This window comes from Scyliorhinus canicula, chromosome 9, assembly GCF_902713615.1.
Source record: "Scyliorhinus canicula chromosome 9, sScyCan1.1, whole genome shotgun sequence".
Classification (NCBI taxonomy): Eukaryota; Metazoa; Chordata; class Chondrichthyes; order Carcharhiniformes; family Scyliorhinidae; genus Scyliorhinus; species Scyliorhinus canicula.
In genome coordinates this window covers 195,614,017-195,625,579 of record NC_052154.1, presented here as the reverse complement: position 1 = coordinate 195,625,579, position 11,563 = coordinate 195,614,017, and the positions used below count along the sequence as shown (strand labels likewise).

At 43.1% G+C, this 11,563-nt stretch overlaps 1 protein-coding gene across 7 annotated transcripts in view; it reads right to left on the bottom strand.

The window, feature by feature from the left end:
• Positions 1-4,372: 4,372 nt before the first annotated feature.
• Positions 4,373-11,563, bottom strand: part of ano1a (anoctamin 1, calcium activated chloride channel a) — a 290,522-nt gene continuing 283,331 nt past the window's right edge. For all 7 annotated transcript variants that reach the window (XM_038808410.1, XM_038808412.1, XM_038808411.1 and 4 more), the window contains 3 exons: positions 8,573-8,757; positions 7,274-7,379; positions 4,373-5,162 (listed from right to left, as the gene is read on the bottom strand). In XM_038808410.1, coding sequence (XP_038664338.1) covers positions 4,872-5,162; positions 7,274-7,379; positions 8,573-8,757 — 582 coding nt within the window. In that variant the 3' untranslated portion in view covers positions 4,373-4,871. The remainder of the gene's footprint in view (positions 5,163-7,273; positions 7,380-8,572; positions 8,758-11,563) is intronic.

Genomic DNA, 11,563 nt, shown 5'->3' with positions numbered 1-11,563 from the left:
AAAGTGAATACAAAGTGTTTTTACAAGATGTGCAACAATACAGAACAGGATAAAGGACATCATAGATTAAAAACCCTAAAATTGAACTTTATTTGTTCTAGTTTATATTTTCATTATTCATAGTATTGTTTTGTATAGTTGTATAAAGATAATATATTTCAACATAATTAGAGTACTACTACAGTGGAATCTTGCCTAATAGAATGGACCAGGATAAGAAAATATTTGCTCATAAGCCGACTTCCTTACAATAGAATTGGTTACATTATTCGTACACTGATTGTCAGGAACAGTTTTGGGACATGGTAACAAATTGAACACAATATTGTCCACTATCAATGTATATTGGGTTAATGTACATTTGTGCTTCTGTGATAGGATATCATTTCAACACATCAAATTTAGGATTACAAATCGAACTACCAATGAGAGTGCGTGACAACCTTTTTAGGACCATGAATAGTTTAAACAAAAATATTTTAACAGAATGAGAGACTTTCACAATTCGGAGATGTTACTGGATTCCCTCCATTTCTACAATTTTCAATGCATACTTACGCAGGTCATACAGTCAACACATGTGCGAACTGAACTGGAAACAAATTTTCAGTACACAAAGTATTCAGATTTTTGTTTGTCCCCTCCAAAATCTAGTGTGGGCGCTAAGGAACCAATCCAAATTGTATGCAAAAGAGTAAAGTTTGTATGAGTAAAATATGAAAGGTGTGCATTTCAGTAACCATGTCCCAGCTGTAGTACTTAATAAACAGAAATAGATTCAAACAAAACATGACTGGGAGGAACATCACTTTCAGAAAGATGGTCTAGAAGTTAATAAGGATTCTCTGGTCTCAGTTCTTTGTTTTATGAACTATTTGCAAAGCAATGCAGAATGTAAATCAAAATCTACAGCCTATATCGGAACAGTGAGTTGGCATCCAAACTTCTGTTCCATGTTTTACACTTTGTGAGCAGTTTTCGTGATCACAGTTTATTAATCCTCCCCTTTTATAGTACTCCGCAGAACATTTAAAGTCCTCCTCTTCTTTTTTTTCCCCCATAAGACGCTTTAGAATATTGCTTAAAAAGGACACTTTATAAATCGATTTAAAACAGTACATTTTAACCATGGACTTGCAAACAGTCCTTCAAACTGTGCACTGATATGCAGGGGAGAAATGCTGTTTGTAACATCCTTTAGTGCATTCTCAAACAGATCCCACTTTTCACATGACCTCCGGTTGAATTATTGCATCGATATTCTTGGACATTAGTTTGGCAATTTCCATCAGAAAAATCAAAATGTAATTTAAGGCAATTTCTTCCTTCCAATTGCTGGATGTTGCTGTTTTGAACACTCCCTTCGCCATTTGGACGTGTTTAATTTTGGTTCGACTAATGCTTTCTTCATATTTTTATCATTTCTCCCCCCCCCCCCCCGCCCCGCCGAAACAGCCTCAAATTTAAAAAATGGTTTCAGGTGGAAGACATTCGCTTCATCGACAGCAAAATTATGCACTGAAAATCGATTCAACACGCGTGCTACACATCCACATCGAGAGAGTTCCCCTTCTGGGTTTTAGAGCAAAGAAATTGCTTCAAAAGAACCAGAGAGAAATGCTCCCCCGCAAACATTACCTTTACCTGGTTTAGTTGTTTTGGGGGGGGGGGGGGGGGGGGGGGGGGAAGAAAAGGAAAAAAAGCAAAACAAACTACTTTCAATCAGCCAAAAGAATCACAGTTGAACAGAGCAGTCAAATAGAGAGAAACAGAGGAAATGAAAAGTTAAAAGTAGCTCCCATTTTCTGACCTATAGACATTCAAGGCACAATTGTGGTTTTGTTCAAAATGATGTCTGCGGCAGTACAGAATAAATGGATCTTTCATTATGGTCAGAATAAGAAGGGAGGTTGCATCTGGGCTGTACCCAACAGTGGGCAGAACAGGCTGATGCTATGCCAAGCATTCAGGATGGGCAAAGCCTAAGTAGTAAATGTTGGACAGCAAAGGCTATCTGGCGTGGGATTGATGCTGCTAACTGCTACTAACCCAGTTGTGCAATGCACACGTCGTCTCAGTCTATTCTGCATGGCTCCGAGCTGAACTCAAAACCAAAGCTGTTTGATGCTTAATTGTTAGCCCACGAGTATGTGTACCATCTTGTGTTTGGAAATCAATGGAGATTAAATCCACTCTACTGGAACAATTGAAATGAATGCATTGCAAGACAAGATGGAGAAGTGATTTAAAGCTTGCGGGCAGGTTTGAAGTACATACTCCGGGTCAGACAAAAGGAAGCCACAATTTCAGAACTATTCCCTCCTTTGTCTAGCTTGGTGCAAACTCTGTCTTTCTGAACTCTTTTGAAGCAAATAATCCTTAACAGACTGTTTCGATGCAAGAGGGCATGTTCCCGGGTTCCCCTTTGTGAAGAGAAAATAGAATTGTAAGACAACATTATACAAGAAGCTGTTCCCAAAAAGCTGCTAACAAGCTACAAGAATTATGGAAGCAGTCAATCCGATTTGTGCAAATTTGATTTTTTATGCTGAATTGCATCTTTCCTTTTGATTACATGGACAATTCTATCTATTACTTTCAAATCTGGATCTAGTAGAGGATTATTTGTACTTCCAAGATTATGGGAAGATGCATTGTCCAGTGAGCTATTTACCATGTTTCTAGGTCTGGAGTAGCCAAATATATTAATTATTGTCGATAAGGGAGTCGGTCTGCTTGTAAAAAATCACAAAACTCACTGTGAGCAGGAGAAGGCCAAATCAGGCATTCATTAAAAATAATATTCATTGATTTAAAGAAGGTGTTTATCCATAAAGAACAGTGGGTGTTAAATGTTACAAGGTACCTCTAGTGACTGGCTTGTGGGGAAGGAGGCAGGGTTTACATTGGTAAAATGTTTAATGACCAATTAGAAATTACATTATAGAGGTGGATCACAGACAGGCCTCTGCACGAGATTTCAGACAGAAGAACAATATAAACATGGAGAAACCGGACGTTCCATACAGCTGAGCTACAGTGTTACACGTGGCAACCCTCTACATAGTGAAAATCACCGTTAAGATGAATAATGGTCTGCTTTGAGGCCATTTTTTAGTTATAATCCATTTACGAGACAAGAGTTAAAATGCAAAGTGCTCGCTATTTAGAAGTAGCTAATTTTCAAAATAAAATGTGAAATGCGTGTCGATTTTGAATAGACAAAAAGTAGCTTTTATGAAATCTGAAATGACACTTGACTAATTTGGGGCCGACAGCTTTACCGTACAATGATGAGACGTGGGGAGCTAACAGCACTCCAGCTTGATCTTTATTAGTGATCTTCGAGAGAGAGGGAGAGAGAGAGGGGGGGGGGGGGGGGGGGGGAAGGGAGGGAGGAAGTTAAGAGAAAGAGTGACAGAAGGAAAGAGAGAGACAAACCTCCCATCCCTGTGTCTTTGTCTATTAAGGAATGAAAGAAGAGTGTTTTGCTTTAAACAATTTAGTTTCCTGCATCAGACCAGCAGCATCCAGAAACTCTACTGGATGCAATCCTGCCTCCGTTTGAAATGGGATCCTAAAACGTGTCCCCACTATTTTTTTGGAAGAAACAATTCTCAGAATTTGGGACTCCACCTTTATTCAGCCAATCATATCATTGAATGCTAGTAACCTATCTACTCACAAGATAGTAAATGGTTTATGTGTCAATCAGACATTTATAAAAGTTAAGGTGCATGATTTGAAGCTAACTACACAATTGAAATCATCTACTAAGGTCCCCTTTGTGAAAACCATCAGATGGCAAGTTTCATTACCCTAAAAAAGAAATTGTGTTTCTAAAACGTCCTGGCTTTGATGAGCACTGCCACCACCAAGCTAGCTGGCTCCTCTGTACTACTAACCAATGTGGGGCAGCTTCTATACGCCCAGGTTAAGATGCTAAAATGGATTAAGCCAAAAGGACAGTGTTGTTGCAGAAGGTATTCCAGGATTTTCCATTGCTTACATAAATGCTCAAACTACCAGGATAACGTGCACAGATTAGCAAAGCCGATATCGCAAGTGCCGTAACTGTTTTTGGATCAATGCAATCCTCTTCTACAACAATAATTTACAAATTCCTGATTACTATTGCTTTTCCCACATTTGCTTCCCTCGAAACCACGTCATCCTAAACAGACATCTCTTTCATAATGCAAGCGGTGTGTTCTTAAGTGATGGCAATCTTGCTTTTGAAGTTGATTTTTTCGTTCAAAATTTCAACTCGACATGACAGAATAAAACATTTTAAATAGGGACGGTGTGGTGGTGGTGGTGGTGGTGGTGGTGGGGGGGGGGGGGGGGGGGGGGGGGGGGGGGGGGGGAAGAGTTGGCATCTGCCTTTACCCAAACAGCTACAAAAAAAAAATCAAATCGTGAGACTCAATGACTAATTAAACCATAAATATTTAGAATTTAAAAAAAGTTAATTTCAATTGTGCCAAAAAAAAACTGGTTGCCATCATCATCATAATTCTTTCCCAAGCTGACAATCAAGCTTGCTTGTAGTGTTACTTCAGAAATGGAAAATATCTGAAAGAAAAAGTATTCCTTTGGAACACAAAACAGTGCCACTCCCTGCATTACAACGTGTGTAAAAATATAACTATTTTTTAAAACAGTCAAATCGTGGTCCACCTCATCTGTAAAGGAAGCAGTTCTTGCATCAACATTTTCAAAATGGCAACATGAACAGCAGCAAAACTGGAGCCGTCCAAGGGGGCAGCTCGTACAGATCATATATTTGCAGCTCCTTTTAAAGTGACACCTTGCCATATTGTGGAATGCCCCAACTAAAGAAACTTAGGTTTACTTTAAAGCGTCAGTTTCTAAATAACTTCCGACCCTGCATTTATAAGCTGGGAGCGGGAAGAATCTACGCCGTCCGTGCAGTTTGCAACTGGCTTCTCTTCATTTTCCTTGGGGCCGTCGTCAATGTTTTCCTCTGTCCTCTCTTTCTCTTGGGAAGAAAGTACGTCCACTATGTGCATTTTGGTCTGCTCTTCTTTCAGGAAGAGATCCACCAATAAAGACTTTTCTTTGGACATGCGCTCACTGATTTCCTTTGGAATGTCTGGAATCATCCAGTCCACAAAGTCACTCATAAACATAACTAGGTTCTGTAAAGACACAAGAGTAATAGTTAGTGAAACTGTACAGGAAAGAGTGCTGACACCAAGGTCAGGAATATTAAACGGCTTGAGAGGATCAGAGAGAGTTAGGAAAACAGACTTGTACACCTCCATTAATTTCAGCTCGAAAATGCCACAGGGTCAGCAAAAACGGTGACATAGATGTTTGAAGAAAGTGATGATCCAGAAGAATAGGATTAGTTTTTAATTACTCGGGCAATGAGTTAAGACAAGAGGCAAAGCCCTCTTTTACTTCATTCTAAATTTCTCAAACTTCCTCTCTCCTTTCCTCAAATCTCCAGCTGGGATCATCACACTAGCCCCATCACCGCTCACAGAATTGTTACGCTGCAGGAGGCCATTCTGACCATCCTGTCTGTACCTGCTCTACAAACGAGCATCATGACTTAGTGCCCCTGCATTTTCTCCGTATCCCTGCCCTCTTACACGCCTCAATCAAACCCGCCTCCACCACACTTCCAGTCAAGTGCATTCCAGAGTTTTTTCTCACATGACATTTGCTCCTTTTCCAAATTGTTTTTATATCTGTGCCATCTCGTTCTTGATCTTTTTATGAGTGGGAACTGTTTCTCCCTATCTACTCTGTCCGGCCCCCTCATGATTTTTAACATCTCTTTCAAATCTCCTCTTAGCCTCCTTCTCTCCAAGGAGAACAGTCCCAACCTCTCTAATCTATTCTCATAGATGAGGTTTCTCACCCCGGGACCATCCTTGAAAGCATCTTCTGCACTCTCTCCAATGTGTTCACATCCTTCCTAGTGTGGCACCCAAAACTTAAAAAAAATCATTTAGAGTACCCAATTCATTTTTTCCAATTAAGCAGCAATTTAGCGTGGCCAATCCTCCTGCCCTGAAAATCTTTTGAGTTGAGGGGGTGAAACCCACGCAAACACGGGGAGAATGTGCAAACTCCACACGGACAGTGACCCAGAGGCAGGATCGAACCTTGGACCTCGGCGCAGTGAAGCAGCAGTGCTAACCACTGCGCCGCCGTGCCACCCTTGTGCAGAACCCAAAACTGAACACAATCCTCCAGCTGAGGTATACCTAGTGTCTTGTATCAATTCAGCATAACCTCTTTGCTCTTACACGCTGTCCCACTATTAATAAAATCCAGAATACTTAACTGCCTTCTCTGCCTGCCCGGTCACCTTCAATGATCGAGGCACAAACACCACCCAGCTCCTGCATTCCTTTAATGATTTTACCCTTTATGTTAAATAGTCTCTCCATCTTCTTCCTACCAAAATGCATCATCTCCCACTTCTCTGCATTAAAATTTCATCAGCCACCTCTCTGCCCACTCTACCAACTTGACTATGTCCTTTCAAAGTTCTACACGGTCCTCTTCATAGTTTATAATACTTCCCAAGTTTTGTATTATCTGCAAACATTGAAATTATCTCCTGCGCATCAAGATCTAGATCATTAATATACATCAGGAAAAGCAAGGGTCCCAATATTGACCTTTGGGGGAAACACATCCCAAACCATCCCCCAGCCGGAAAAATATCCATTGACCATTATACTCTGCTGGCTATTATTCCACCAATTTTGTACCCATGTTGCTACTGTCCATTTTATTTCACAAACTATACCTTTTCTCACATGCATGTTGTGTGGTACTGTATTAAATGTCTTCTGCAAGTCCATGTACATCACATCAACAGAATTGCCCTCATTGACCCTTTAGTTACCTCCTCAAAAAACTCTAGCAAGTCAGTTAAACATGATTTCCTCTTTAGAAATCCATGTTGGCTTGTCCTAATCAACCCACATTTTTCCACATGACTGCTAATTTTACCCTGAATAATTGAAGCTTGCCCGCCACTGAAGTTAAACTGACTGCTCTGTAATTGCTGGCTTATCCCTGCAACCCGTTTTGAACAAGGGCAAGCATTTGCAATTTTCCAGTCCTCTGGCACCTCGTCCCAGTCTTGAGAAGATCGGATGGTTATGGCCAACTCCCCTGTAACTTCCACTCTCACTTCCATTATGGAAGGAAAACTTGGGGTTCAGTCCAAGAGTCCGGCACCGACAGTGATCAAACAACAGGGGGCGAGGTTAAGACAACTGACCTGGAAAATGATGACAAAAGCCAATCTGGCTGCGAGGACAGACCAGAATTCCTTTGACAGATCATACGCATCAGAAGACCATGGAGGTTCCCTGTAGTCTTTATATCTATAAAGATGCAATTTTAAACGTCAAATACTGAACGGTAAGGTGATGTGTTGAGAATGCTGCTTAACGACTATATTCTTGCTAACAGTAAAGATCTAACCATTTAGAGAACATTTTGGGCTTTTATTAATAAAGGAACTGGTTTCATCTGCTTTAGAAGTGAGTAAATCACACAGTATGCATTCTCCGACATAATACATCACAAAATTGAGCAGGTTAGAGCGAAAGGATAAAAGTGACTATTTTGCTAATTATATTTCTAACAGTTACAACTTGCTTTTAGGAAATTAATTCATAAATATTGGTCATCTAGATTTGAATATCATTTACAAGTATCACTTTCTTTGAATTGCACATCTGTGCCTTAAACTAGGACTTCAGCACAGTCAGAATGAGCATCTTTCATATCAGACCGAATGGATCAGCCCAATTGTATGAGGCAGAAAATTGGATCAGTTTTTTTTGATCCAGTGGCTTGGTTTAAATGGTCAAATTGGACAAATTGTTTAATTAATTCTAAATCTGTTCACAAGAAATAATATCTGCGACAAAACTATTGTCCATTGCAGTTGCTCAGACGGCAGCGAGCAGTCAACCGATTGGCTTGATAGATCACGGTTCGATTCCCGTACCAGCCTCGCCGAACAGGCGCCGGAATGTGGCGACTAGGGGCTTTTCACAGTAACTTCATTGAAGCCTACTCGTGACAATAAACGATTTTCATTTTTTTTCACATTAGAGAATATCAAGAGCCAATTGCTTAAAATAATACACTGCATGGTATAGACAGGAGTCTCAGGCAGGTTAAATGAGCGAGGTGTGCCAGATGCCCTTAAAGAACATTAGTGACCCAGTTTTCAAATTATATTGAGAGCAGTTTTCGAACTGGCCTGCAGCAAACAAATAACCAAGGATTATTAAATTCACAGATTGCCCAAGTATCATGATCAGCATTCTAACACAATTGTTTCATTATCCTTTATACAAAGCCAAGTTAAGTTTCAGCTCCTTTAATTGCATTTGCCCGACACACAGCTAATGTTTAAAGCAAGCTTTGACCAATATTTTTTAAAATGAATACTTCCGCTTTATTATGTTCAGCGTTAGAATTTTGTAGTATTTACGTTTCAAGATGAGAATTGCAAAAGGAAAATTTATCCCTCAAGAAGTCAGAGTAACAAGAGAAATTCTACCTGCAAATCTCAATCTTGTATCCGAGTGCCATTGGTTCAAGTGGCTCTGATCCTTGCTCGAAGTGGCTGACATTGAAGTAGGACAATGTATTATTGGTGAACCCGTGCAGTGTGTTGTTTGGGCTGTACAAGTACATGAAGACGAGGCGTGGAATGAAGCCAGAGGTGAAAGAGATCACAAATGCCTGCACAATGAAAATGAAAAATTGACTGCTGCGGTTTTGCGATGGTCAAATAAAAAAGGGGAATGAAAACTGAATGAATGAAAATAGACAGAGGAAAAACCCTTTCTTAAAAATTCATGAACAAGGCACAATAATATGGAAATAACAAAATGACCGGGAATACTTAAACATAAATCGTCAATATGGACTCCAGAATTCAAAGGCTACAGGTAAGCTGCATGAGGAATCATGAACACAGTCTCAGGAAGTTAATCATTTCGGACCAAGATGAGGAGAATCTTCTGCACTCCGTTGCGAATCCTCTGTACCTCAGACTGTTGTGGAGGAGGCATTCTTCAGCATGTTCAAGGTTGAGACACATTGATTTTTGGCCCCATAGAGAAACGAGTGGGTGGGAACGTGGAATTGAGACAGAACATCAGCTACAATAGTATTGAATGGCTGTGCAAGTTTGAGAATCGATATGATCTACTTCTGTGCATTCCATATAGTTTGGTGAAATTGCTAGCCACATGTGAGCAGACAACGTGGCATGGTGATACCAAATCAAATCTAGGAAGAATAAACTAACAACACTGGAGGCATCCCTACACCACATGGACACAGCAGTTCAATGTGGCAGCTCAACACCATGTTCGCAAATAAATCCTAGCGTAGTCAACGTCCCTTAACTGAATTAACAAAATGAAATATTTTGCCATTTATTCAGCTAGGTTTTGATATATTTGCACGGCCAAAATTTACATAAGATTTGGTGGCTAAATATCAGCCTATCCAGGTAATCAAACAGGAGTTTAGACAACTTCTATAACTTGGCAGGAAATAAAATATCAGAAAATTAACAGAACAGTCCTGTCAAAGGAAACCGAGACCATACCCAAAATATATCAGGGACTTTGGGCACTAACAACTAACACATCCCTCTCCAAAACCATTTAAAAAAGGGCCAGGCTTATTTCACAAGGTAATCTACCTGCCACATTGCTCATCAATATGGTTCAGCCTTGATATGGAAATAAAAACCAGTTTGGTTTTCAACCAAGGTTATTGTGATAACTTTATACTGTGGGAAGAGCGAGTCGCAGCGAAGAGGGAGAGGGGAAGAGCGAGTCGCAGCGAAGGGGGAGAGGGGAAGAGCGAGTCGCAGGGAAGGAGGAGCGGGGAAGAGCGAGTCGCAGCGAAGGAGGAGCGGGGAAGAGCGAGTCGCAGCGAAGGGGGAGCGGGGAAGAGCGAGTCGCAGGGAAGGAGGAGCGGGGAAGAGCGAGTCGCAGCGAAGGGGGAGTGGGAAGAGCGAGTCGCAGCGAAGGAGGAGCGGGGAAGAGCGAGTCGCAGCGAAGGGGGAGCGGGGAAGAGCGAGTCGCAGCGAAGGGGGAGTGGGAAGAGCGAGTCGCAGCGAAGGAGGAGCGGGGAAGAGCGAGTCGCAGCGAAGGGGGAGCGGGGAAGAGCGAGTCGCAGCGAAGGGGGAGTGGGAAGAGCGAGTCGCAGCGAAGGGGGAGCGGGGAAGAGCGAGTCGCAGCGAAGGGGGAGCGGGGAAGAGCGAGTCGCAGCGAAGGGGGAGCGGGGAAGAGCGAGTCGCAGCGAAGGGGAAGCGGGGAAGAGCGAGTCGCACCGAAGGGGGAGCGGGGAAGAGCGAAGAGCAGCGAAGGGGGAGCGGGGAAGAGCGAGTCGCAGCGAAGGGGGAGTGGGAAAGAGTGAGTCGCAGTGAAGGGGGAGTGGGGAAGAGCGAGTCGCAGCGAAGGGGGAGTGGGGAAGAGCGAAGAGCAAGCGCAGCGGAGGGGGAGCAGGGAAGAGCAAGCGCAGCAGAGGGGGAGCAGGGAAGAGCAAGCGCAGCAGAGGGGGAGCAGGGAAGAGCAGACGCAGCGGAGGGGGAGCAGGGAAGAGCAGAAGCAGCGGAGGGGAAGCGGGGAAGAGCAGACGCAGTGAAGGGGAAGCGGGGAAGAGCAGACGCAGCAGAGGAAGTGGGGAAGAGCAAGCGCAGCGGAGGAGGAGCAGGGAAGAGCGAGACGCAGCAGAGGTCGGGGGGGGAAGAGCGAGGCGCAGCGGAGGGGGAGCGGGGGTTGCAGACGCAGTGGAGGGGGAGTGGGAAAGAGCAGGCGCAGCAGAGGGGGAGTGGGAAGAGCAGAAGCAGCGGAGGGGGAGCGTAGTAGAGCAGACGCAGCGGAGGGGGAGTGGCGAAGAGCGAGATGCAGCAAAAGTGGGGAAGAGCAGGCGCAGCGGAGTGGGAGCAGGGAAGAGCAGGCGCAGCAGAGGGGGAGCAGGGAAGAGCAGGTGCAGCGGAGGGGGAGCAGGGAAGAGCAGGTGCAGCGGAGGGGGAGCAGGGAAGAGCAGGCGCAGCATAGGAGGAGCAGGGAAGAGCAGGTGCAGCGGAGGGGGATGTGCGGGGATGAGCTTTGCGCATGGTGTCGTGATCCGAGAATAGACTTTCAGGTTTTGCTAAGATCCAGTTAGGGACCAATAACATTGTGTTTAGACACAGACAACGTTGGAGATTCAAGACACTTGCTCAGTGAATAAAGTAACAAGGTTCCATGGATTTTGAACAAAAAAGAATAAACTTCATTATACAAGTTCAGAAAGATAAAAACAATTTACAGTATCCATCTTTCAGTGCAAGGAGGTACATGTGAATTAACAGGCAAACTGTGGTCAAACATATCACATTGCAGAATAAATGGCAGATGCAACCATGACTGCATCCATGGATTCCTCAACAATCCATTCAGACGTCAGCAGAATTAACCAATCTCATTGAAACCCTGTCTCTTTCATTTGGGATTCCTGTCTTCATCTTCAAAAATCTGACAAA